Below are 27,792 nucleotides of genomic sequence, written 5' to 3'. Positions count from 1 at the left end.
GACTTTACCGAAAGAACCAAGAACATGTTTGATGTCAGTCGTGGGCCAGGCAGTGACCTCCGTCCGGTTGCCGGGTTCAGATCGCAGTGCGTCAACCACTACTCCCCACTGGCCGCTACAAAGACAAAGCTCCCCCGTAAAGCCTTGTCCAATGTTTGCTCTTCGCGAGCTCCTACGCAGGCCATAACGGCACATGAGATGGGTTGGCCGACACCACGCCCGGGCCGCCTTTGTCTCCCCAGTGCTGATGTTACACACCGCACTAGGTACTCGTTCAAGGCCGAGTCGACCTAGGGGTCAAATATTTGCTGCGGTCATTGGTCGCCAGTGGGAATTGGAACTCGCGTAGCCGGGCTCAGTGCACGAATCACTGTGCCACCGCTCCTCCAGGCCAACACACACACACAAAAAGTAACACTAAACGCCTTCCATCAACATATGTACAAATTATTTCAAACACAATTATTACAGTATTAATCATAAAATACAGTTATAAAACACTGAATGTTTCCAAATGCACAATTACACCTACATAGTTGTTTTCTTTTCGTTATGAATGCAAACAGTTCCTTTTTGATAGTAAACATTAAACATTTCCACATCCCTTACACATTGCTTTTTTTAAACCACACGCTAAACCTACGAACATTACAACACACGCCGTCGGCATTTGCATCTGGGAGTGTGTTTCAGGCAGCGCACAACCACCTGAACGCACTCCAACCAAGGCTGAAAGCATTCGTGCATTAGCTCCGTCCCGTTCGTCAGTCACGGGGGACCCCACCACCACGGTGACTTTACATTGGAAAGATTTTCCAATCTGATCGAGACGTTAGTGTCACGTTGGGGGGGGGGGGGGGTTGCTGCCGAGGTCTCACCCCAAGGGTTGGCCAAAGGCAAGAGGCGTTTGGGAAGAGGTTTGTGTCGCTTCAAATGAGTGACTGGTGCAATGTGTAAACATTGCCGCTGGGGTGCTGGCCACCCACCCCCTCGTGTGCCGTACAGGCTTTCATAGGTGCCCGCTAACAGCACTTGCCCCAACAGTCTGGTAAGGCTAGAAGATAATTTTGTCTTGGGGGAGTCATTATCTCTCAACGGGCATTTCACGAGTTACAGTCACCAGCCTTTTTGATAATAGGGTGCGCATAACGGCAGAAACACACTTTCCACATGCAAATGCGTATACAGACGTGTATCGTAATGTTCGTAGGAGCTTGACATCGACTTATAATAATAAGAGGCGACTTGTAAAGGGCGGCTTTGTCCACAAGATGTGGAAACGCGGGCGCCGAGAAACGACATTTCTTCAAAATGCTAAATCTCGACAGGCGCAGCATCTGCTTTAAATTAAACTCAGCGATTACAGTCGTGGCGCACAATTGTGCATGTAGCCGAAGTGACGAGCTAAAAAAACAAGACACATTTCAGATTATGAAACGCACGCACAAATGACGACCCCCTTTTTTGCATTATTTAGGAACAACCTTGACATACAGTAATTACAACAGCACACACACGTTTGTTAATAAAGGTCACAAGATAATGCATGTAAGGATGAACACAGGATTTATGTGTCTGTTGTTCTTAAGAGGCAGGTTTTGCTCAAAAGCATGTTGATAGCAACCAAAGCAGGCACTGGCTCATTGCAAAACAGCAACAAGAGAATTTCACGAATGTATATTCTGGAAATATTGTATTATTTAACCCAGAGTGGCAAGGCCAACACAGACGGTTTATTTTCCTAAAATAAGTTAACACAACACTTTGTTTTAATGTATGTTGAACCTCTTTCGCACCATACGTAGCCAATCTGCATGTGGTACACTGCATTGCGAGGGCACATCCTGGCTCACGTGACTGCCCAATTGCAAGGCATGCAACTGGGCAATTACCCAGAGAGCAAAGCGTTTGCTACAAAAAAATCCACTCATTTTTTTTCACATTTAACCACCAAAGATAATCTGGATTTACATTGTAGAATTTGTCACTAAAATAACAACAAAACAAGATTTAGACAGGTAATTTATAAAAGTATGAAGGTGGAACCCCCCCCCCCCATATATTTTAGAGCTCATGTAGCAGAATAATGTTGTATGGTTATAATGGCGTGCTAACGAGCTCAATTAGGCAGCGTCCACAAAGCAGGGTTGCCACCTCCGAGGTAAAAAAAAAAAAGAATGGTTACTTCTCATGGCAACATCTCACAGCACCACAAGAGGGGAGAACTACATATAAAATGCATGACCGTGAGTGGTGCATTATTATGCAACTGACACAAACTAGGAATTGCTATGTCCCGGGAAGACTTAAGAATTTAAGAGATACCAGGGTAGCTGCCTCAACAAGAGGACGATCCTGGGGAACACAGGACAAGTGGTTAAACAAATCTGGGCCTACAACGATGCAAGCCACCACTGTCTCTCTCACAGACGAACCTAAAACAAGACACTTAATCTGTGTGAACTGGAACTGTGACTCAAAAAACAACTCAAATCACTCGATACAAACTTGCTTTACAAATTCGCTCTACAAATCCACGGCAGTGATGCCCAAACGATTATTTAAAAAAAAATCCGCATGTTTAGCGCGCAATTCCGGATTGTGGCTTCCTCCCCCCCCCCCCCCCGTGTGATTGATTGGTAAATAACGGCGAGAGTGAGTTCCCCTACGTAAACTTCTTCTGAAGTGATTAAAAAACCCCACAATAACAACTGTAAAACGTGCAAGTCAGATGCGAGTCTTGATTTCAGCGTTTAAAAATATAAAATTCCGAGCTTAGGATGGCAATGTAAACTGTTACGGGTGTGGGGGGGGAAATGTAATCTCCTTCACACCCTGTCCCCTCCCTAACCCTGTGATGTGATGTCAGGATTCAGGGTGCAATTCGGAACGATTCGATTCAACAATCATCGCGATCATTACACTGCGGTGCGTGGCAGGGCCAGCTGCAACCAACGGCATGCGGTGACATGTGACCAATCGTAAATAATTGATTCTTTAACAACCGCTTGCAATCGTACGTGTGTGTATTTGGCGAGTTTAGCAACCGATATTATTCAACGAATTTGTGTACTGTTCCATCTATAAACTAGAGCGGAAATTATTATTTCTTACGAGTACAAGTTGAATTCAAAAGGTTAGTTGAATTAGCAGACTTGCCACGTCAGTGTCTAATGAGTGGCGTTATTTTGGCTCAGAGCACCAACCAGTTCATGGATCGCCGTGATAACCATATTAACTACAAGAAAAAACACACTTTGTTAAACACCATTAAAACAGTTATAAATACATGTACCATTTAAGTGTGTAATTGTTGATTCCCATCAACTACAAATTTAGCTTAATTCGACAAAATTATTAACAGGGGTATAACAATTCGATTAACCTCAAGATTAAATTAATCACCACGATTAAGGGTGTTGATTTGATTCAAGATAAAGTAAAACTTTAACACCGTGGTGAATATAGCGGCCTCGAGTGGCTGGTGGGGGTGACATTATCTCATTACATTCACGCGATACGAATCAGAAAACATTAGTGGTTGTTGCTCTGAAAATTCCTTATCTGTATCTTGGGCGAAATAATCAATCGGAATCAACGTACCATTATACCCCTAACGATTAGTCATGATTTGCAACTCTATAATGTAAACCAAAATCTATCGTGGGTTTGGCAAACGACAACACAAAAGGTAGAAAATGGTCTTTAAAAATGTAGCAATACCTCAATTGAAAAAAAAACATTTGTCCAAAAAAAGAATCATCTTCAAATGTCCACAGCAGTCTGCCACTTGTGCACGCAAATTTTCTTCTTAGATTAAATAGCATAACTTACACTATTTCCTCCATAATTCTATCCAGTAATTTATTAGACAGGAGGGTAACAAATGAACACTAACCCTAAGTGGACTGTGAAATATAAGAGGCGTTGGTAAAATGTTGTTGCCGTGATGCCAACAGACGCGCTCGTCCCGATATGCAAGGCATTGTACAAGACGTAATAAATGATCGCACGTTAAAGTTTGACGCCCTTTGCTCTGGCAAACTTCACCGAGTCCTTAGGCCTCTTTTTTTTCCTCTCCTGGAGGGCTCCCTGCGTGGGATGTCTGACCAATTCCTTTGTTGACTCTGCAACGTGTTCTCAGAGGTTGTTTCGGTGAGGCGTCGCCCCCCCCCCTGCCCGGGACACGATGCCCGACATTTCACTCTGCACGGTGGGAGATTCGTAGATTCACTTCGTGAAGAAGCTGCCAGCACGTGGAGCGAAGCGTCTGACATCATGCCAAACAACACGCCGCGGTGCAATCAGGAAAAACAAACCCCAAAGGTACAGCTATACAGTACGGCACAACCGCGAAAATAACCCACGCAGTACAATTCCTTCGTTTGTAAAGTGGTACAAAACTGGAGTGCCTGGAGAAAACCCATGCAAAGGTGGGAACTCTCAAAACCCTTCAGCATGGATAGCTTATCAAAACTGCGGTCAGTACCGCCAATTAAAGGATCCGGCCTCATCACCCCACAGGTCTGCATCTCGCCATCGTCACGGTGGCCGTTGTTACAAGCGGCAGCTCAGGGACTCGCATCGCTGCATGGCCTGGGACCAAATCACCCGGACTGCGCCAGACCCTCGCCGAATCTGGGAATCTCAGCAGGTTTGAGCCTGGAAAGTGATTGGGGGTGGTGGGTGAAGCACTGCGCATGGCAGGTCGTCATAGACGGCGGCGAGGAAGTGCTTAAGTGGTGGTCAGCAGAGGACGCTGCAGCAGAATGTGTTGCTGTACTCAATGCTCGCCACCTTCACCAACCCAACACTGACGAGCGTGGTGAAGAACGGTCAAATAACCCTCACGGCACGCAAAGGCACGGAGAGGCCCTAGCCCAGCAGTGGTTTGACTAAGGAACTGGGCACGTTCCTCCATACATGGGCCACCAAACTGGCCTTCAGCCCACTGCACTGGCCATGGATGTGCGTCACAAGAACACCGGACCATAAGGGTTTGGCGAGGATCTCTAAATAGTTTACTTGGGTAAAACCACGTAAAAATTGTAAGAGCCTTGTGCGGTCAATACATTTCTGTGTTTTTCACCATTTCACAATAGCCCCGTGTCCGCTGTGTTTTGATGTGAGACCGAGCCACATATAAGGAAGGGGAGGATTGTTTACAGTTCAGCATGGATATTATGATCCAGGGATGTGTCAAGGGCCATTTATCTTGTTAAAACAAAGCAAGAAAAACAGATAAAAGTGCAAAATAATAGCCTAAATTAATTACGTCATGGAGCTATAAAAATGGAAAATATCCTGACCCATCCCTGCAAGCTCTGCTGACTCCCTCCCGTACCTCTCATCCTCAACATAACCCTCCCAGCCTCTTACCCCCCCCCCCCACCCCAAATACCCACGCTCACTCCTACACGCTGCCTTGTCCCTTCCCCTTTGGTTCCATCGGTACCATGTCAACTCTAACCCCTGTACTATGTGGCTGATCTCATTACTTTTTGTATTATTCTTCCATTAACTGCAAACAACTGATTATCTTCAAAATGTAAACCGCCATACCTATTGCAAAAGATGACGGTGACGATGATGGCGGTGGTGAATGCTATCTATAGTGGTGTTAATAGTGCGACGGTGGTACTGCGAGTGGTTGCATCAATGATGACAAAGGTGGCGGCATGGTGGTGTAATGTGATGGCAGTCATGATAATTACGAAAATGTTAGCGTTGGTGGGAGATTGTGGTGGTGGTGGGAGTGACGGCGTGGTGATGATGACGGTGGTGGTGTTGTGCTGAAAGCGGTATTTATCGTGAGAACAGCGGTGGTGGTGGTACGGTGATAATGATGGTAACGGTTCCGAAAGTACCGGTTATTATTGAGATGGTGGCGGTGGCGATAATGGTAGTGGCAACGTGATTGTGTCGGGGGCGGTGGTGCGGTTGCGGTAGTGCTGGTGAAGATTAACAAGACGGCGACGATTAACGGTTGCTAGCAATTTAAAACAGTGACGGCTGGCTGGCAGTAGTGGCGGCCTTAGTAGGAGCAGTAGTGGTCGTCGTAGCGGTGGCAACAACGGTGGCGGCGCAGCCACCGGGAGAAGGACCCCGGCCACCGCGTCACTTTCGCACGGCACGGTTTGCGGCCGTGAGCGGCACCATGGAGCCGGAGTCGAACTCGACGTCCACGACGGCGTGGGGCGGCGCTGCGAGGCTGCTGAGCGACGTGCCGTGCTGCCGATCGCGCACGCTGCGGATGTAGCTCTGCGATCACACGTGGGGGGGGGGGGGGGGGGTGACGAGGTGAAGGGAGGAGGAGGGGGCCAGAGACAGGCACATCGTTACTCTGTGTGCGATGTTCATAACGACTGATGGTGCAGCAAGGGCTACACACCAAGTGCTTGCCACAAATGAACCACAATGCCTTGCTGATCTCGTCAAGGAGCACAAACCATCACGGGAAGTCCGGTCATCTTCGCAGCGGCTTCTGGCTAGCCATCGAACAAAAACGGTCACTGCATCGCGCGCTTTCACATGTGCTTCTGGTGAGTGAGTGCAGGGTGGGTGAGTGAGTGCAGGGTGGGGGAGTGCAGGGTGGGTGAGTGAGTGCAGGGTGACCCCGGCCCTCACCGGAGAGAGGACATCTCCATCGATGCGCTTGACGGAGCAGGGCTTGCGCCTGTATGTGGCCTCGGGCTGCGCTACCCCGCGCACTCGCTTCCGCGCGTCCTGCTGCCTGATGCGTTTCAGCGGCACGCGCTTGCGGTGGTGCCTGATTATGACTGTGGCAGCACAGAGAAGGCACGCGGCACGAGCGACGTTAGAGTGACTGGGATCAAATCCCATTCAAAAGCAAGGTTCACATTTTTTTTTTACTGTGCGAGATTTCACAGTGGCGCTCCGTGCTCTGGACACCTGACCCCACTCAACTCGCCAAACACAACGGGTGGGGAGATTTCATCTCATGCGGTAGCCTGGATTCACACCCAGAACCCAAGCAGTGCTGACTCGGTGAGCTGACTTTGGCCGTGACGAGCCTAGCGAGCGAGCAATCCAGCCACCTCATGTGCGAAGGACGCCGATGGTTTCAACCAGGCCAACGATGACTGCGCACAGTTCTGGGGGACCCATTTATAATTTTGTCTTGTGCCCTGCTTCGATACAGAGGGGCTCTACCATTTCATTTGTTTGGATGGGAGTGCTCTTGCAAATAGGAACCCATAACCCAGCAGTATTTATATAATAGGCGATCTTCAATGCTGAAGGAACCCAGAGAATCAAAAACCAGTTCAGAGTTGTCCTGGCTACACACACAAATACTGCTTGAGAATATTGGTCTGAAAAGTTAATCGGCTGATGACCTAATTTTGTTGTTGTTCTATTTATACAGAGAAACAGTTTGCTTGTATACACTTCGCCTTAGCAAGAGGCGGCAGCCACCACCACAGCAAGTCATTGCTTCCTTCTTTCTGCCAGCTCCCAGGTCTGTTCTTGCAGTACCCGACCGTGTGGGTCAATTCCAGGCTCGGGGAATGTTCTTTTTCTGGGCGATATTTGGCAATAACACGACAAATGTTTTCCCATCACTGGCGATCGCCAACGCATTTCGGTCGTTTTGTTGAGATGAGATTTGGACCCTCGGAGTGTTTTCCATGGTCGCCAGTCCTTGTTGCGGCTCATTGCTCATCTCGGTAATCTGCCCTCCACCACCCTGCACACGAGCTCCACTCAACACACCTATACGGAAAGGGAACTTTCACTCAAGAAAATGCTCCTTTAAATTGTATTCTGAACTTCCAAATTGGTTCCTGTATCGTCATAACGAATTTTCAACACTCTTCACACGTGCATCGATATGCCAAACAAAGTGCTTTCATGCGCACTTTCTAGCCAAAGCTGCATGCCCATTATGCTGCGATCAATCCTGAGCGTCCTCTGCATGCACCCTCCACTCAAGAGAAAATGCACTCACACAAGCTTCACCACCGCACTCTTAGTCTCAATTTCGAAGTCTTTCACCCAACCCTCACCATCAAATTCTGACAACCCTCACATGCACCCGTACATTTCGCTGCGTGCGCCGGGAGCTCACAATTGGGTTCCCGTAAAAGCTTCCAGGGATATAGAGCGAAATGTCGGACATTCATGCCAAACGACACGCGGCTTGACCGGAGAACCCTCCGTTACATATGGACAGCCAGACGGAATGCACACAACGCACGCAAGGCAGCGCACGGGGGCTTTAAACCGCGGCTGGAAACCGTCAAACTCTCGCGGCGCCGCGCAGACCGAGAGCCTCCGGCGCCCGTCGCCGCGTTACCTTCGCTGTGCGAGTAGCCGTCGGCCGTGAGCCTCCACTGCACTACGCCGCCCAGGAGGGCGAGCACGGGCCACGCCGCCATCACGGCCCAGCTGTACCAGCACGGCGGCGCCTCGCTGCGCGCTGCGTGCAGCCGCTCGTACGCATACGCCAGCGCCGCGCCGCCCTCCGCGAAGTAGTCCGCCGCCGCCGTCACCGCCGCCGCCCCCAGCGCCGAGGTGGCCGCCACCGTGACGGCCTTCTGCCAGTGGAGCGCCAGCAGCGCGCACACGACGCCCGCGCCCAGCAGGGCGCCCGCCGGCACCCAGGCCGACGGAGGGTGGGCGAACTGCTCGGCGACGACCAGGGCGGCCGAGGCGAGCAGCAGGCCCAGCGTGAGGCCCGTGACGAAGAGGCCCACGGAGCGGAGGAGCATCGTCACGAGGCCGCACAGCAGGCCGATGGCGACCGCCACGCCGGCGCTCGCCTCCAGGCCCAGGCGCGCCTCGAACACCTGCTCCTTGTGGCAGAGCAGGAAGATGACGAGCGAGCCGAAGAGCAGCCCCGTCAGGAACATGACCGCCTTGAAGCAGCGGTAGCCTGGAGTTGGGGGGGGGGAGACGGAGAGACGGTTGGGTGAGACGGGCAGAGGGTCACAGTGCTGGAGGGGACACGGGCAGGAGGTTGCGAGCGGGTCGGGATGGTAGTTGTGCAGACTCGCTGATGACCAATGTTCTTTTAAACTCCTGAACCTCCACGCGTGATCTCGTATTCACACATGCGTGCTTCCCCGCACGTGCCGATGCCCTCCAGGACTCTCCAGCATCGTGCGCACTCTTGTTCACCACTGTGCGCATTCACACCCTCTCGCGCCACACACGTGTACACTCCCGGCATCCACCTGTGTGCACAATCTTGCTCTCTCAAGATTTACAAGGCTCCCCCAAGAAGCTCTCTCACACACGTACACTTGCACTCACTCGCTTTATTGCGTAGCCTCGTATGCTGCCGCGCACACTTACACGTGCATTATAGTGCTCTCATCAGCAGCACATTCTCACAATTACAATCCCTGCCACTCATACTCCCTGGCACGCTCTCACTCCCCCCCCTGCAGAACACAAATCTCTCAGCACTTGGTCTTGTAGCAATTTAGACCGAGTCAATCCATGGAATGGCAAGTGAGTGGGGCACACTAGCGCACACCTGTGACCTATCATTCCAGAGGTGATGGGTGAAAGATCACGGAGAAATTGGTGAAACTCACAGACCCTCTGGGCGGTGAGGTGGCCAGGTATGTGTCAAATGTACAGACTTGTAAATGCTCATTAATTGGCCGATTACACCTGAATATACAGAGGACCGCAAAGCTTGGGCAATTCTGGGCGCCTGACCACCAGTTTCTCGCACCTGCGCAGCGCGTTGCAACTTGAAATAATTGTTACTAGTAAGATGTATCCGCATATGCGTGGGTTTTCTCCAGGTATTCTGGTTTCATCTCACACGTGAAAAAAAACAAGGCCATTGAAATGGAATTGGCCCAACATCCCGATGCAGGACTGCCCCTTGACACAGTGTTGAGACTCGGTATGGCTCTCCTGGATGAAAGAATGAATGTCATTTACGCTCCTACACGCTCGTGGCAAAAATGCAGCACTCCCAAACGTGCACAAACGTTCACATGCTCCCTCAATCGCACCCAACTCTTTCGGCACAAGGCGTCACGTGGTTTAGGCCGAATGAACCTCGCGGATGCCAATTTTTGTTGACCACGAGCAGTGATCGGGACCAAACTCGATTGTTCGTTTCATAACACGGTGTAGTGCTAACCACCGCGAACCCACCCACCAACACGCCCACACGCCTGGGGCGTCGAAAACTGCGCTGAGTTGGTCAGGCTGCAAGCGCGTGTTTGTGGTAAGTGTTGTCCTTCTTAAAGCTCTCATTTTATACGTGTCCTGGGTAAAGTTTCATTTGACTGTGGTTTCGGGACACCGAGGCAAACCCCCCAGACTTGGCAGGGTTTCCCTTGAAGAAATATTTCGAGAAAATACAGTCGGTTTTTTTTATTTGGAAAAGGGAAAATAATCTGTTTCCAATTTAGCACATGTGCCTGCAAGTATGTGTAAACTTCAGTGCACACACAAGTGTACTGTGTTCTACGTGGGTGATGGAAATTTGTATATATTTGTTTCTGTTTGCGTGTGTGTGTGTACACGCGTGCTCACACCTCATGTCAGATGTGTGCTCAAGGAGCACCTAGCCTGGCACAAGCATCTCAGGACGTCACCGCCACTAAATAGACAACGGTGGTTGTTGTTGTTGTTGTTTCATGGGTGTTTGTGTGTAGTCTACAAGTGAAGGACATATGTTCGTGGTGTATGTGGATTTTTTTTTCTCTCTACATTGTAGTGAGTGTACTTCCTCTCGTAGCTACAGGGGTGACGTAGATCCATGACGTTCATCACATACGAATGCTAAAATATAAATTCGTATAGCGAGAATGTAATACGTGTCTCATGAGCCGAAGAAATCAATATTAACGGATGAATCAATATGTCATGAGGTGGTTCCAATTTGTGGATACACACCCGACAAAGATGGTAGCCGAATCTGATCTCGGCCTCCCCTAGGTCCACTCATCCAAAAATGAGAGCCGAGTTCATTGTACTCACATAAGTTATGGGGCAGAGCGGTAGCACGGTGATTAGCTCCCTGCGCCCCGCAGCTGAGTTCGATTGCCAGAAGTGGTTAACTTCAGCGGCGAGTAAGATCTGAACCGGTCCTGGGCCTCAACCCCCCCCCCCCCCCCCCCCCGTTCACCAACCCGCACTGACCAGCGTGGCGAAGTATGACCAAACAACCCCCACGAACGACGCAGCTTGGGGGAGGCACTCATCCGGCAGCGGAATGACAACGAGCTTCGATTGATTGAATTCTTCGCACTGCAAGTCAGATGTTATCATTTGCTTTTTTTTACGCATCGCTAAGGCACCAATTGCTAAGGCACCAATCGCTAAGGCACCAGAGCAATGATGACCCGTTTACACAAAAAACGTCGTACTCAATCCTAAATGTTGTGGGTTTTTACTCGCCATCACACTGATGATGTGCCGAATTAAAACCTAACACGTGACAAACCTCACAAATTGTCTGTATCGGGTGGTGGTGGGTTCACGACACATTTATATTTACGCGATCCAGCCCAAAAACCTTAATTATGAATTATTACGAGCTCTAAATTATTACCGTTATACCCCAACATTCTCCAAGGCGGTACATGGGTGACCTGCGTCTCGGCACACATCTGCACGCGTGTGCACACGCACACACACACACACACCAGGGTGCATGCGCATGCGTCTTTGCCGGGTGAGTCACACGCCACTTAAATTCACCGCTAGCCAAAACAGAGCCATACACGTGGCACTTGCCTCATTTGATTTCACAGCGGCGCTGTCTGTGCAGGGAAGGGGGGGGGATGGAGAGTCGGGTGGGGGTGGGGGCAGGGAGCCGTGGACGGTGGGGGCTGGGGGGTGCAGCCCAGGCCTCTTAAGATGCAGATCTGGCTCTTGTTAATGCACGATTATCCACGTGGGCGGCTGCCTCTGCATCTCCTTTGCCAACAGATCGGCCAAAGGTGCAGAGCTGCTATTGGCCGCCTTTCTCTTTGTTTGTGTAGTGGATTCAATATTCCCCTCTCTCGTCTAGGTCTGTCCCGCCTCCGCTTCTCTCGCTCTCTGGAATCCATTGCGCTCCACGTTTCTCGTTCTTGCTCCATATCTTCGCATCGTTCTTATCATTGTAGCTCTTGAGTTTCATATGTTCGCTCGTTTTTATTCTCTCGCTCCGTCTCTTATAATCCTTCTGCCCATCTCTCTCGCTCTCTCCACTTCACACATTATCTTCCCTCTCTCAAGTTCATATTCGTGTTTCTCTTCATGACTGTTCAAATCCCCCCCCCACCCCTCTCTCTATTACTCGTTTTTTTGCGTCTTTCTCTGTTTCTACTTTCGTCACATTTCCTCTCCGTCTCGATCTCTCACACCACTTATTCACTCCTCTCCGATTTTCTCTCCCCGTCTCTTCCCCCATATCTCTTCAGCATTACCGCGGCAGCCATCACGAGAATGCAACGATTAACCAGGTGCACACAGATCAGCGTTGATCGCACTGCGAGCTGTTAGGTCAAATATAAACTCTTCCGCACCGAGTCGTCTCAACACTAACTGGGGCAATGTCACAGACGTGGGAATCTGGCCATGCCCCTGTCGTGGGTGTTGACACATTTATTCTCGGACAATACATTTGCGTGGGCATGTAGCACGTGTGTAAAAATACAGTGCCAGAAACATGAGTCCCACAATCCACAGTCATCCATCTCACCCCTCTGCCGTTAACGCTCAAACACATGTACCGGCAATAATGCCCACGGCAGCCTGACAGAGTCTCAGGACTCTTTCTGAAGAAGGTCCTGCATTGATTGGAATGTTTGGCTAATTCCATTAACGCATGTCTAGCATGGGTAAGGAAACCAGAGTACCCGGCGTTGACACTCAAAGCTCCACGCAGATATATTCAATAATCCTGTGCTGTACTACCATCACCTGGCCACCTCGCAGAACCCAAGCCTACAGCACCAGGTTACCCGCTTAGGGTAACGGTTGGTGAAAGGGAAGAGCACAGACACGGGAACACGACGCAGTCGAATGATTGTGATGCACTGCTTTCTGCTGCCCACCACATCAGCCCCGAAGCACCCGATAACACCCGTCTCATTGACGCGCGTTCGCCCCCCCAAGTGTATGCAACGTTCAACGTCTTTCGCACCCGTTACCGTAGCCAACCGCGCTATTCGGAAGGTGCGTTCCAACAAAGGCTCAACCCACGCTCAGCTCCGGAGTTCCAATGAGATCTGGCGCGCCATTCAAAAGCGGGTCACTGGCAAAGATCTGCCGGCGAAAACGCGTGGGAGGTAAGAACTGAGGCCGGAGGAGAGATGACACCCACCAAAGAAGCAGTAGATCAAGCCGAAGAGGCAGCACGTGGCGGCGATGGCCGCCGGCACCACCTCGTAGGTACGCACCGCCATGTCATCGCAGCGACTGGCCCCCGGGTTCCCGACACCTGCGGGCACACGCGCGCGCGCGAATGGGCATTCACACGGCCACCACACAGGCACGAACGCACAGGCACGCGCGCACGGACACGCACACGAGCAGGTATACAGGCACGTACACGGGCACAGCAGATGAGCGGGTACGCCAGTACGAAGATGAGCACGCGCATGGCATGGGCATGCACGGGAGTACACGGACATTTGTATTGCTTCATATTTTGTCACAATTATTATTTGTACATATTTTGGTCACTCCATCAGCCTAAACTTAACCTTGGTATATAAGGGCATTTGCATCAATCGTAACTTATACACTCTTGACAGCGCACGACGCGATTGCATGCATTGTGGGTGCAAAAATCGAATTTGATGCTCGTCTAAATAGACGTGCACGCATTCGGGGCACACGCCTGTATAGTATAGTCATCTTAGATTGGTTTTAGTTCACTGCCATCAGTGCTCAATGGACAAACGCAAAGCACGCTCTGCGTCGCAGTGTGAAGGCCACAGACCCAAGGCTACAGGTTAAAGATTTCTGGTTTGATTCGCACATTTGTGGAAGGTCGTGTAAGCCTGGAGGACATTCTGTGCCCGTGTTATTTTTCCCCAATAGCTCTACCAAGATGGCACGATCCATCATCATCATCATCACCAGCCTTGGTCAATTCGATGCAATAGCAGAAGAAGGCCTGCCCAAGCTGCCGCCACCACGTCTCATGATCCTGCGGCGTAATAATCCACCCGGCACCCAAACATAACGCTCATCAATCAGGCTCAAAGGGGTTGTCTGCCAATATGTCAATTGCGCCTGTCAACTCGATGGAATGTTATTAAATAAAGAGACAAGCAAGTAAAAATAACAACATATCTATTGGACGTGTGTCTAGGCTGTGTGTTCTGGCTGCCGGACGTGAGTTTTAAGTTTAATTCATAACAAACACTTTAACTTATTGTCTCACCCTTCATTAGAGCACTACTGACATCACTGCGACATCACTCTTGCATTGCAATACGCCAAAATGGTAACTTTATAAAGGCGCAATTCGGTAGGGCACTCCACTTTCACTTAAAAAATATATATTTACGGCGGAAGCTTCAGAACTCGCATCAGATGACCTGACATGTGCGGATTTTGCTACATATTTACAACACGGGAGTTGCGACTGCGTAGATTTTCGCGGCTGTGCTGCTGCGTAGGTCTCCGATGTGTTTTTTGTGCTGTACAGTGGCGTTGTTCGGCACGACATCTGATGGCAGGCCTTGAACTTTCAGCTCCCAAAGAAGAAACAACCGGCATGCGGAGAAAACGTCCGACAGCATACCGACCAGCACGTGGCACGGCCCGACGCTGGGGAAGAATATAAGCCGTTTCTTTTTTAGCGACAGGGAATAGAAATCATCTCACCAGCATCGGGAGTGAAGGAGGACACGGGGTCGGGGGTGAAGGGTCGAGGAGTCATGGCGGGGTGGTCCAGGGGGGTCACGAGAAGGTCACGGAGGAGATGACCCCGGAGGGGGGGTCTGGGAGCCAAGGAGGTGCCCCCCCCCCCTTTGTGGTCGGTAGCACGGCTTCCCCCCGCCTCCTAAAGAAATCACTCGGCCTTCAAGTGGGAGAGGAGAGAGAGACAGACAGAGGCAGGGTCAATAGGTCAGCTCGCTCCAACAATCACGGCCGTCACCCAACCTTGGAAGGAAGCAGCGAGCACCATTCACCACCATCTGTCAAGAGCGCCGGTCAAGGGTTACGGATGAATATTGAAAAAGGGGTTGTGCAATATTTATAAGCGCAGACGCCACACACGGTGAGACATCTGGAGGCAACGGTATATATATCTGGATAATAAACGGCTACTTTATTGAAACATTTTCAACGACAGATAATAGCAACAAAATATGGAAAGAAAAAAACAGTTGGTAAGTGTTAAGAATAACACTGCTCATGGGCATGACATTTTATCAAACATATACTTAAGTCATCATCATTATCCTCATCATCCATCCAAGTCTTTGTCTCCCTTCTCAAATTAATGCAGTAAGGCTTTGCCCATCAATGCGGACAGCCATCAGCCGGTGGTGGAAATTCCACATTCCTATGGTGGCATCCAGTCTCTAATAGACCAACCATTGTTGACATCCAAAAATATGGAACTCATTAATTTCACCCAGGCAGGGATTGTGGGTTGAGCCGACTCCCGGCCACAATTTGAACAAATAAACCTTCCAATTAAAAGTCCAACTCTATAACTACAGCAGCACACACACAAAAGAATAATAGTGCTGTATAGTAAAAGCATGCGTATATAATTTAAGTTCAGTTCAGTTTATTTTGGTGTCAACTCAAGAGACCAGGATAGTCTGATTCGCACGAGTGACCTGGGGCATTAGTCTGCCAGTCGTGGAAGAAAATTGCTATGTACCGTCACAATTGAGTAATTTGTGGTGTAATTTTAGAATTTAGCAAATATAGACCCCGATGTCAGCACACAATTCCCTACTCTCGTGAATGATGTCACAGTATCTTTAACGTCCTCCTATGAGTGAAGCAGAAGGCATGTAGTATTTCCTCCCTCCGCCTGGTATGCAGGAGGGCATGGGTTCGATCCCGACCCTGACGATGCCTGGTGTATATTTGAAGCTAGCGAGTTCTCTCTCTCTCCCCGTGGTAATTGCGTGGATTTTTATTCGGGTCCTGTTTATCCCCCGTTTACATTTAGGAATATGCATTAATATTATTTGGCTGCTGCTATAAATTCCCACACGTGATGATATACGCCACATTAATGAGCTGTCTTGTGTGGCCAGGTTACCTCTGAACAAAAAGACAATAGCTACGTGGGTTTTACCCGGTAAAAATAAGTCGTTTTAAGTTTAGTTTACACCCAAAGTAATATTCAGGACGGCCACTGGATTCGAGGCAGGATCCTCTGCAACAAGTGGGGAATGCTCTACCGCTGGGCCACGTGATTGTTCATTCCCCCAGAGATTCGATGAATCGTCACGCTTCAGGCTCACGATTCAATTCAATAATTTAATAGTTCGTACTGTTTGCCATTGCTTCTGCCTGGTTTTGACAGTTTTGTTCACTCCAATAGCTCACCGTAACGCGAGCGTACAATTAGCATATCGACTTGAACAAATTGTAAATAATGTATCACGCATGCACGATTCAACGCATACACCATAGGCATAATATTGTTTGCGAATTCATGAATCACTGCACCACAGCATGCTTTACAGTGATAACAACCATAGCACGCAACATTTCCTGCGATGGCCTTGAACTAGCAGTAGAAGTTCAATCTTCTCAAAGAACGGAAACTGTTGAATTCCTGCAAAAGACTGCTCATTTCATCCACCACAGCAGGATATGAACTCATAACCTTCCAGCTCTCTAACCACAATGCCAGACAAATATAAAGAACCCCCATATATAGCACACACAGGCTGTTGGGGCAACTGCTGTTGGCGAGCACCTTTTAAGGCCGGCACGGCACACGAGGAGGTCGGGTGGCCAACACCACGCACGGTCGCCTTTGTCTCCCCCCGTGCTGACGTTTATACAACGCACCAGGTACTCTTTGAAGGCTGCCGAGTCGACCAAATATTCAGCACTGTGATTTGGTCGTTAACGCGAATCGAAGTCAAGCCGCCGGGTACATAGTGCAATGCACTATCCACGACTGCAGGCACTCAGGCATACGTTTGCCTCGCCGCAGAGAGCACAACGCGGCAGGAGCAGGAATCAAACTGTCGACCCCGCGAGCGATCGGCTTGGCGGCAAAAAGCGTTGGGCGGCGAGATGTTAATGACCTCGCCTGGTATACAGGAGGTCGAGGGTTCGATCCCGACCCTGACGCTGCTGTATATTTGGAGTTTGCATGTCTCTCTCCCCGTGATTGTGTGGCTTTTTCTCTGGGGGCATCCCGGTTTTTCCCTCCACATTTAGAAAAATGCGTTTAAGAGCATTTGGCTGCTATAAATTTCCACGTGACAAGCCACTTCATTTGGCTATCATTTGTTATGGCCAGGTCGTTTCTGGAAAAAGAGCTACATGGCTGAGTAGGCCTTAACCGGTAAAATGAGAAAAATTGTTTAGTTCATAGTTTTAGAGCGAGTGTGCTGACCGCCAGGCTACCCTGGCCGGCGGCACGCCAACAGAATAAGGCACGCACGTGTTAACGAGAGGCTGAGATCACCGCTACGTGCCAGCGGGTGACGACTTGGGTAAATGGGGGTGCAGGCACCGGGCCCCCCCTCCATCTGGTAAAGATTAAAAACTCCGCGGCGTGACTGAAGCCCGTTTCCTGTTTTGCCTCTATTAAAGCCAGCTCACTTCCGCGACCCCGTGAGCAGAACAAGGCGTTTGCGTCTGCGTTACCTGCCGCCTCCCTGGACAAAAACATCGCGGAGTGTGCAGATCGGATTTACAAGCCCCGTGCCTGTACGCGTGTTGGGACTGCAGTGGGGAGTGGTGGCGCAGCGGTTAGCGTGATGCGCTATGAACCCGGCAACAGGAATCGATTTTTCTCTTCTTGGTTCTTTCGGTAAAGTCACGTAGAAGGGAAGTAATAAAATAATAAAAATGAAACATAATAAAATAATTCGATTCCCACTCATGGCCAACACCAGTGACAATTATCTGAACTGGTCTCCCCTAGGTCGACTCAGCCTCATGTGTAACTGGTGTGGTATATAAACATTGGCACTAGGGAGACAAAGACGGCCGGGTGCTGTGCTAGTCACCCACCCACTTGTGTGCCATGCTGGCCTTCATAGGTGCTCGCTAACAGCACTTCTCCCTACACTCTGTTAAATCCATACAATTCAAAGCTTTATCACACGTATGCCCTCCGTATTTTTTGTTGTATTGCATTAAAAGGTTATCATCCCAAGCAAAATGCCCCACAACTTATACGGCCCAAGCCTGGCGACGAAACCTTGCAGACCAGAAACTGGGGCTCGGACTGATGTGATGGGGGCGGTGGGGACGGTGGTGGGGGGGGGGGCAGAAACTGTAGGGGGAGGAGGGCAGCAGGGACATTCCCGACAACAAGTCGCAGCGGGGATGGGCAGGCACGCCCGTTTTCATCTGGAGTGTCCTTCAGTGGCTCCTTTTGTTCCCTCCAGCAAGCCTCCCGATGAAAACAAACACAGCGGCCACCGTGTATTTATAACCGGGGCGGCTTTTTTGCGACATTGCCAAGCGCACCCCTGTTTAAACCGGCTTCTTCCCCGTTCCTCCTCCTCCTCCTCACGCTTGCGATCAAAGGTCGACATGCGATTCATTCGACGGGAGACGTTGCCCGAGAAAAAGGAGCGGTGGCGTTTTCGTGGTAGCCTCGTGCTCATGAGAAGAGTGCGGACACCAATTATGGCACCAGATTAATATCACCGGCATCCGACTTGTCACGTCATCGAGCTCGATCGCTTCGCACGTGCTCTCTAACGTCGAAAGGCCGTCCTCAGCTCTGCTGCACGGCTGTTAGCCGGGCAGCACCGTAGTCACGTGCGGTAAGGGGGATGGGGGGGGTTAGGTAGGGGTGGCGGCACGCAAACCGACACGGTGTCAAATCGGCGGAACAATTCCGCCGTACCCGCACACACACACAGATGTCTGTTGAGTCAAGTCCAAGGCGATCTGGCAAGCGGAGGTCTATGTGCAAGTGCAAGTGCTGTGTGGCGGAGATTTAGGGTGGTTTTTATCCATGTCCCAGGCTTGCAATCTCGACTGAGCTGTGAGTTTAAACCAACCACGACTCAGAAGTTGGATCAATAATTATTAACAGATGACGGCCCTGCATTTTTAGTACCGGTGGCAACATAGTGATATGAATAGGTATTGCGTGGCTATATCATGGGACGTGCAAGCATCCAGCATGCAGTCTTCCGTATCTCCCTGACGTAATATACAAATAAGAGTGTGAAGTGGTCAGGTGACAGCAAAACTGTGGGTGCCTCACTCACAATTGAATGGTGGTGAGTTACAATCCTGCTCAGGGGTCAACTCAGATCACCACACCTCTTGAGTCTGATACAATTTAGTAAATTCCAAGTAATCCACTCCAGTGAGCCTGGGACACACACAACTCACCTTGCTAATGGCATGAGATCCCTGTGAGCCAACATGCCACAGCTCTTCACTCTCCCGCCCCCTCCTCCTCCTCCTCCCATACCCAACCACTCTTGTATTTATTAAAAGGGCCAAATCTGTGAAATTCCAACAACAGGCTCTGTAATTAACGACACTTTTCGGGCAGTGTGTTTACTGTTGCTAGTGCGAATTGCTTCGGGAAAAAAACGCGATTAAGTAAAATAATAATTTGCTCTTACACGCACGAGTCAATGAATGTACCGTGCGCATAAAAATAATTGATTACAATCGATGGATCGTTACAGATTGAGCATGGGGTATTTCTACACGTGCCGTAATTCGAGTCGCACGCTTTTAATTAACATCACGTTGACGAAAACTTCAGTCTGCGTCTCGACTCCCATTCGAAAAATGGGGCAGGCAAAAACGGTGACTGTGAGAATCTGTGCCGAGAGTCGCGTGACCTTGTCTGGCTGCTGGAGACTGAAGTCACGCCTCTCTGCCTGTGGTCTTGTGCCCCGGGGTCAAATGGCAGTCAAGACCTCTTGACCTTTCCCAGAAACCTTTGCTGGGGCGAGACTGTCGGCCTAAGCCCATCCCGTAGAAGAGCTGAGAGCCGATTTTTTTTCCACGATCGGAGGCTTGAAAATTAGCGCGATGAGACCGAGTGGCTATCGGTAATTCACATGTGGCTCACCGCCACGATTGTCTGGAGTTTAAAAAAAACACTGTTTAAAACTCTCCTTATCAACATTATCAGTCCTCCATAAATAACGATGTTTTTCAGCCAACGTTCCCAAAGCTACGGCACGAATGTACAAATAAGCAGTCTCAGTTTTTTTTAAATACCAATATAATGTGGGGTATTTCCCCCGCCCCTGCCATTTTCTTCATTATTTCAATGTGTTTTTTGTTGCGTGCGTGTGTGTGTGCTCTCACTTAATTGGAAAGACCTAACCAGAGAGAGAGGGTTGCGGCTTGTTTACCCTGGGCAGTTCCCCATTTGTTTTCCCTTTTTTATTATTGAAAAAATATTTTTTACGCGGCGTTTCAGACGTCACACTGATCGTGTTGACCCAAAAGTGACGTTTTCTTTCACCGAGAAACCTTCACGCACCGCCATGGGGCAGCGGTCGCGTTCAGCCGCATGCAACCGTTTTACAGGCAAAAGGATCGAGTTTGTTCCCGTTGGAATTTATTTTTCGCCGAGGTCAACCGGGGACATCGCTTGGGCCCCGCCAAATTTGGTTCCAGCATTGGCGATGCAGTAACCCCGCACGGGCCACGTGAAGATGAACGCGGCACAATGAAACTTCACTGAACTGCATTGCCATTTTGCTGACTCTTCCTGTTAACTGTGCCCCATATTGGGGCTATGGACCGTCCGATTCTCTGTGTATCCATTCTTCCTATTATATGCGTTTTTGGACAGAAAATAGGGGTAAACCGAAAGTCATGACAAATTCATCCTAGTATGGTTGGATCCAACCATAACGGACCCAGAAGTGGTCTATCAGAGGTATGTAATTCATCCAAATTATCCGTGCTCAAGCATGTATGAGAGCATCCCAGAAACAGCAGCAAATTCACGCTGTAATCTGCATTTATCCACTCTTGCTTGCATGGATCGAGTTAAAGCGCAAGCCAGGAGGTTCACTGTGCATGTACCGGACAATTTTCAGCCCTTCGTCAATCCACCGCTGGATGAAGGCCTCCTCAACCCACAGCAGTCATGTCGGTTGTTTGACCATACCTCCCCCAATGGTCGTTCAGGACAGGGGTTGGTGAAGAGGGAGGAGGGGGACCATTCAGAATTGGTGTAGAAACCCACTCCACCACTGATGTTAGTCGTGGCTGGAAACGGATTCTCAGGTTGCTGGGTTTCACAGCGGCCATAGCGTAAACCAGTGCAGTGCGCGGACACAAAGGGATCATTTCCAATGAGATTAAAATCATTCTAAAACCTCATCCAGAAACATTAAACCATCGACTCGGCCGTTTTGTTTTGTTTTGTATGAAAGCCTCACCAACATACATTGATAAGGAGGCTCGCCGCTTTGGGATACGCTTGGCCAATTCCTCGGCCGGGTATTTTTGCAAGCGGGTAGAAACCAAAGCATCCACCCCACACAAACTACACGTGCATAAACGAGATGTTGACCAGGTAAATCATTTTAAGCCAAGTTGACCTCGGGGATTCGCAAGTAGGGTTCACATACCCAGTGCCACTGCTGGTATGCATCACTGTCAGCAATCGAACCTGGAGATTCATTCCAAATACACACATCCGCTTGTGTGCATGTGCGTACATTTCACTTGTATGCATGACACGCACACACAATAACACAAATATTCCCTGCCCCGTGTAGCCTGAACAGACTGTTAGGGCAAGTGCTGTTAGCGAGCACCTATTAAAGCTGCTACGGCACACAAGGGAGGTGGGTGGCCAGCACCATGCCCGGCCGTCTTTGTTGCCCGAGTGCTGATGTTTACACACCGCACCAGGTGCTCAGCTATGGCTGGAGTCGATCTTGGGGGAAGCCCAACATCAGTTAAAATATTCACCACTGTGGAATGGAACGCTGGTCGCCCGTAGGTAGCAGTGCACGAACCACTGCACTATCGTTCCCTACGCGCACACATTCTATCACGCACACACACACAAACACAGATCACACGCACCCAGTCCAGTGTAACATTAGCTGCAGGCCTCACTAAACTATCACCGGCCTCTTCCCCCCCCCCCCCTCTTTCCCGCAGGCCTGTCGTCAATTCCCTGACCTCCCGCTCTGACCCCTTAACCACCTCAAAGTCTTTCCTTCCTCTAGCAACTACTGCTCCCTTCCCACAGACCTACCCCCCCTCCAGCAACCAGCCCCCCCCCCCAGCCATCCCACACAGTCCGCCACACCCCAGTGCCTCTGCTGCTGCTGCACCCCCCCACCACCCACCCAGTCATCATCACCACCACATAGACCCCCCCCCCCCTTAATGTGTCCCATAGTAACGCTGGCCTCCATGCTGGCCGGCCGGCAACACGTGGAAAACATTTGGAGACGAAATTCCGTTTTTCGGCATCAGCATGATGGTGTTTCCTCCGAATGTGTGCGCGTTTCGTCCCTAATTTATTTATTTTATTGTGTGGGTTGTGGGTTTTTTTGTGTCTCTTATTTTCTCTTTCCTCTGCAGACTGAAACCATGGCCTGGTGTCGGGTCTGAGAAACTTCCGTTGGGCACATCTGGTCGACAGTAACACGTGTGTGCGCGTGAGTGTGTGTGGGTGCACGTATGAGCGCGCGCATCCATGTGTAGCGGCAGCGTGGTGGCTTACACTCACCGCGTTACAATCCCAAACCCGAGTTCGATTGGCGGCCAAGACGAACGCGAGTGGCGAGTGCCATCCGAACCTGTTCTGGACCTTCCACAACAGATTCGGATGGCACCTTGTGCGGTCTCTGTAATCATCGGCACAAAGACGACAACGGCGGCTGGCCATGGCGATGGCCACACCACTCCCTCGTGCACAGCTCCAGCCGAAATCGGCGCTCACCAACAGCTCTTTCACCACCAGTCTACAGAGGCTATACGGGGATCTTTGCCTTTCCGTGGGTGTCATTGGGAGAGTGAGGAGCGGTAGCGTAGTGGTTAGCGCGCTGCGCTACGGTGATGATGATTTTAAGTGGTCCTGGGTCTCCCCTAGGTCGACTCAGCCTCAAATGAGTACCTAGTGTGGTGTGCAAACACCGCCACTGGGGAGACACAGGCGGCCGGGCGCGGCGATGGGTCACCCACCACCTCTCGTGTGCCACGCCGGGCTTCGTAGGTGCTTGCGAACAGCACTTGCCCCAAAGGTTAAGGCTATACGGGGTGCCTTTGCCTTTGCACTTATGCAGCCTCGAAGCCAGACGAGCTGACATCCGTGAGAACCACGTTAGCGCTTGCGGCTCAGGCTTAGAGACGACTACGTCCTATTTTCCACACCTGACAGCTCAGCACGCACTCTCTCACTCTCTCTCTCCCTCTCTCAGACTAAAAGGGGCATTTCATTTCAGAAAGAGCTCCGTGCCTCCGTGAGTTAAAACTAAAGATCGAAACGGCACAGTGCTGCAGCGCAGTTACAGCGTGATGCATGCACCGTCAAGTGATGCTGTGATTAATCACAGCCTCCTGCGCATCCATTAGGAGTGCTTAGCCCTGCGGAATATTTTATAGAGGGGTTGGGCGAAATCGGGCGAGTTCTGCGGCCAATAAATCAATCAAGTCCTTTACTTAACAATGAGAGAGTCCATCCAGACAACAGGCCCCCTTCACAAGGGAGAAGTGGCTTGTAAATTAGTGCTGATTTATACATGCGCGTGGTGCATATTCATCCTGCAATGTTTCTCTATTTACTCAGGAGCAAAGCCTCAAGGCCCTTCTTGTTTCAGGAGAGTCCGGCTTACAATGGTTGGCATATTCCTGACTGAATTTCAGCAGAGTATGCTTGGAATATTCTGAACTTAATGTCGGCAGAGTAACAATTCAGCCCCCCTTCATCGCCCCTCCCCTCAACAATTCAATGAAATACTCTTTGGTTCTTTCGGTCAAGTCACGTAGGTATAAAATAAATCACAACGTTTCGGGCGCAACACAAGCGCCCGTCATCAGGTCATCAATGAAATGTCACGATCCAGGGCTGCAATTCGATTAAAATAAAGTGTCTCGTTTTTAACATCCCATTTATATTGTTTCTAGTTTTAGTTTTTCCCCGTCACGTTTGCATTATATTGTTCACTCCGTTAACCCAAATGTAACATCACCATTTGCAAACACTGAATATTGTTACTGACACGCGTGATACCATTCTCGAGAATCGATATCGATAAATGGACCCATGTAAAAAAAAAGAGGGTCCTTGCCTGAAACGTCTGGGAGTTCATCAGCTTTAACTTGAGGAAGCATGACTACTGATGAGACAGAAGTATGTCGAAACCTGTCCAGAGTTAGATTCTACCGAATCAATGCTGCTGAAAGTTTGCACTTGCAGAAGGCCGTTGGGCCGATGGGTTGTATCAGAAATACTTCCAGTTTTCTTTACGTGCAGAGACGGGTATACAAAGGGGATGTATTGTCCGCCAATTTATCTTGTTAATCGATGGATCGATGTGTAGCTGCACCCCTACCGAAAGTGTTCACATGGGAGGGAAGTGGAGCACTTGGAGAAAATGCACTCACACGAGAAGATTATCGGTTAGGTCGGAAACCATCTTGCTGTACTGCCCCCCCTCCCCCTCCCATAGGCACCTCCCTGCACTAGAGTTCGGTGTCTCATCAAAGTATCATACAATCCACCGACCCTGCTTCCAAGGTGCTGGATTAAAGAAGAGTGTCTCTACATCCGATCGGGCTACAGTCACCAGTAGTAAAATAATAAAAATAAAACACAATAAAATACAATTCTCACGACGTTTCGGCCACAACGCAAGCAGCCGTCCTCTTGCGTTGTGGCCGAAACGTCGTGAGAATTGTATTTTACTATGTTTTTATTATTATTATTTTATTATTTCCCTTCTACGTGACTTTACCGAAAGAACCAAGAAGATGAATCCCTGCAGTCACGAAAGCTTTAAATCGAAAAAGTCACCAGTAGATTTGTAACTCGACTTGCTTTGTCAAACACTCGGCTCAAGCAATGACCTCCTTATGTTGGCCTGGTCTCGTGGAAACAGGCTGGCTCAGTGACCATGCCAAGGCACAATATCTTGGCTCCAAGTCTTTACTTAAATATGAACCCTAAAAATCTTAACCATGATTTAGTTTTCCTGAGCACATGCGCGTTTGCTGCGGCAGAGCAGAGGCGAAGTTGTTTGCGCACACCGAACCCAGAAACCTGAATTCCATTCCTGGCCACGGCTAACATCGGCGGCGAGTTTATGTCCGAAATCTTCCCGAGGTTATGCGCCTCCACAAAACGTGCACTCACGGTGTGGTGAAGTATGATCAAACAACTCCCTTTGACTGAGATGACATTGACTAGCTTTCATCCAGCAGCGGACTGACAAACAACTGCAATGAATAATTGTTACAGTTCAAGGTGCAGCCCTGCAATTGCTTGCTGGCACAAGTGCCTCCAGTCACGAAAGCTTTAAATCAGACATCCTTGGTTGAGGTGGGCGTACGCACACTTTAACCTTCCACGAACGAACTGCCGATCAACTGTGGATGACCCATTTATACTGCTCAGTGGACAGAGGCATGGGGGCGGGTATTGAATAAACTGGCACCGTTGTTTCGACCGCCGCGCCCCAAGATGAAATCGAACCGGCAACCACTGATTTCACAAGTCCAGTGTGGTACGCATTACGCCGCGGCACATGCCATAATGATTAGAACCATTGTTACGTAAGAGTTCTTGGGGGAACGCACGGCTAAAACACAGCGGCCGTGAATGGTGTTACAATACTTATTATACGATAACAAATCTCATTTGCTCGCATGTGGCCCACTCATGCCGTGCGATCACAAAGCTCGAGGCATGATCAAGCGTCCTCGACCGCCAGCTTGTTTCCCACCCCCCCACCCCCACACTTTTATATTTAAAAGAGTGCCGCATTAGGTGAATTCTAAAAAAGCAATTTTCTTATTAAAAGCCATTAGCGCTGGGTGAAAAATGTATTTCCCGCGAGGCACGACTTGACATCACGAAGCCGCCTCTCAGTAACCAAATTTATAACGGTCGGAGGCCTTGAGGTTCAGGGGGCTCATGGAGACGCGGGCAAACAAATATATAAACATCACGAGTGGGGGGACGGCCGCAGTGTCCTCCTGCAGGAAAAAGCTGAAAAAGAAGGCAAAGGCATATGGCAATGGGAAGCAGATGGTTGCGGTGGAGTGCAGCATGAGCGGAGGCTGCATTTGGGTGGCTGGAAGAAAAAGGGGGGTAGGGAAAGCGGTGGGGGGGTTAGCCAGGGAACAAAGGCCCAGCCGTGACCATTTCGAGATCTCCTAAAGCGAATCTCCTCCAACACGCACGCCACCGCCACTCTCCATGGGCCACTGTGACCTTAATTAGGGCACAGAGCCAAGGCCATTTTTTTAAAGAAACTGCCAAAACGGAATGAACATTGTTGAGGAAATGTCTTGGCGTAAGAGAACTCTCCTCTCGAGCTGAAAAAGGCAGGTTTGGGATATGGTCGTTCGAAAATGTATTACCTGTATCTGTACATAGGGAGAAACCGAAGCAACTTATTGAGCAGAACTCCTCCTCATCCACCCCTTATTTACAGAACATCCCCAGCCCTTTATTCACAAAACCCCAATAACCTCTTTCTGCCTTAGAATCCCCAAAGCCCATTATATACAGAAAGCTCAAGCCTCTTTATATGCAGATCTCATGCCCCATGTATGCAGGAGCGAGCTTTTGTTCCCAGCAGCAGCAGCCACCATCATCACCATCAGTCCCTTCCATCGGCTCATTAGTGACGATGGGGCCGAATGAATACCCGCCATGGATTTCTTTCTTTAGCCACTATCGCTGCTTTACTCGGCCTCAATCCTATCGCTTCTAGACCCCTTTCCCACAGCGCCTATCCACCCGTATTCTGTCTTCCATAACTTCTCAAATATATCTCCTGCCACTTGTGTGCATTGCGAAGTAGTGTAATAGAAGGTGCCATGGTGGCGAGATGTTAACTACCTCGCCTGGCATACAGGTTCGATCCCGACCCTGAAGCCTGTATTTTTGGATTTTGCATGTCTCTCTCCTTGTGGTAGCGTGGATATTTCTACGGGTCCTCCGGTTTTCCCCTCCACGTTTAGAATTAATATGCATTCAGAGTGGTTTGCCTGCTGTACATTTCCACGTGAAAAATCGACTTTGTTGAGTTATCATTTGTGGCCAGGTCGCTTCTGTAAAAAAAGAGCTATATAGCTCAGCGGACCTTACCTGGTAAAATAAAAATAGTAGTTGCTTTTGTTTTTTGTTAAAGCTAAGTCAACCTAGTGGCGGTTCACACCGGATTGACACGGGGGGGGGGGGGGGGTGGGGGAGTCTGTGCTCGGCTGGAAATCGAATCTGGATGTCTGGGATGGTAGCTCGATGTGCTAACGCGCCACACCCCCTGACATGCGCATGAAACCTCTATATGATATCACAAGGATAAAGACAAAGATCCCCCATATAGCCTTAACAGACTGTAGGGGCAAGTGCTGTTAGCGAGCACCTATGAAGGCCGGCACGGCACACGAGGGGGTGGGTGGCCAGCACCACGCCCGACCGTCTTTGTCTCCCTAGTGACGATGTTTTAC

The 27,792-nt window shown here is 49.7% G+C and overlaps 1 protein-coding gene across 1 annotated transcript in view; it reads right to left on the bottom strand.

Annotated features, from left to right (window-relative positions):
• Positions 1-431: 431 nt before the first annotated feature.
• The window catches only part of LOC133349741 (transmembrane protein 198-like), a 38,527-nt gene continuing 11,166 nt past the window's right edge, over positions 432-27,792 (bottom strand). The window contains exons 2-6 of the mRNA XM_061563454.1: positions 14,821-15,016; positions 13,307-13,423; positions 8,318-8,896; positions 6,628-6,779; positions 432-6,261 (exon numbers count right to left, since the gene is read on the bottom strand). Coding sequence (XP_061419438.1) covers positions 6,118-6,261; positions 6,628-6,779; positions 8,318-8,896; positions 13,307-13,423; positions 14,821-14,875 — 1,047 coding nt within the window. The 5' untranslated portion in view covers positions 14,876-15,016 and the 3' untranslated portion in view covers positions 432-6,117. The remainder of the gene's footprint in view (positions 6,262-6,627; positions 6,780-8,317; positions 8,897-13,306; positions 13,424-14,820; positions 15,017-27,792) is intronic.

The sequence above is a fragment of the Lethenteron reissneri genome, chromosome 31 (assembly GCF_015708825.2).
Source record: "Lethenteron reissneri isolate LAM-NWPU_2019-01 chromosome 31, ASM1570882v1, whole genome shotgun sequence".
Classification (NCBI taxonomy): Eukaryota; Metazoa; Chordata; class Hyperoartia; order Petromyzontiformes; family Petromyzontidae; genus Lethenteron; species Lethenteron reissneri.
The sequence above is the reverse complement of the archived record's forward strand: the minus strand, read 5'-3'. Positions and strand labels throughout refer to the sequence as shown.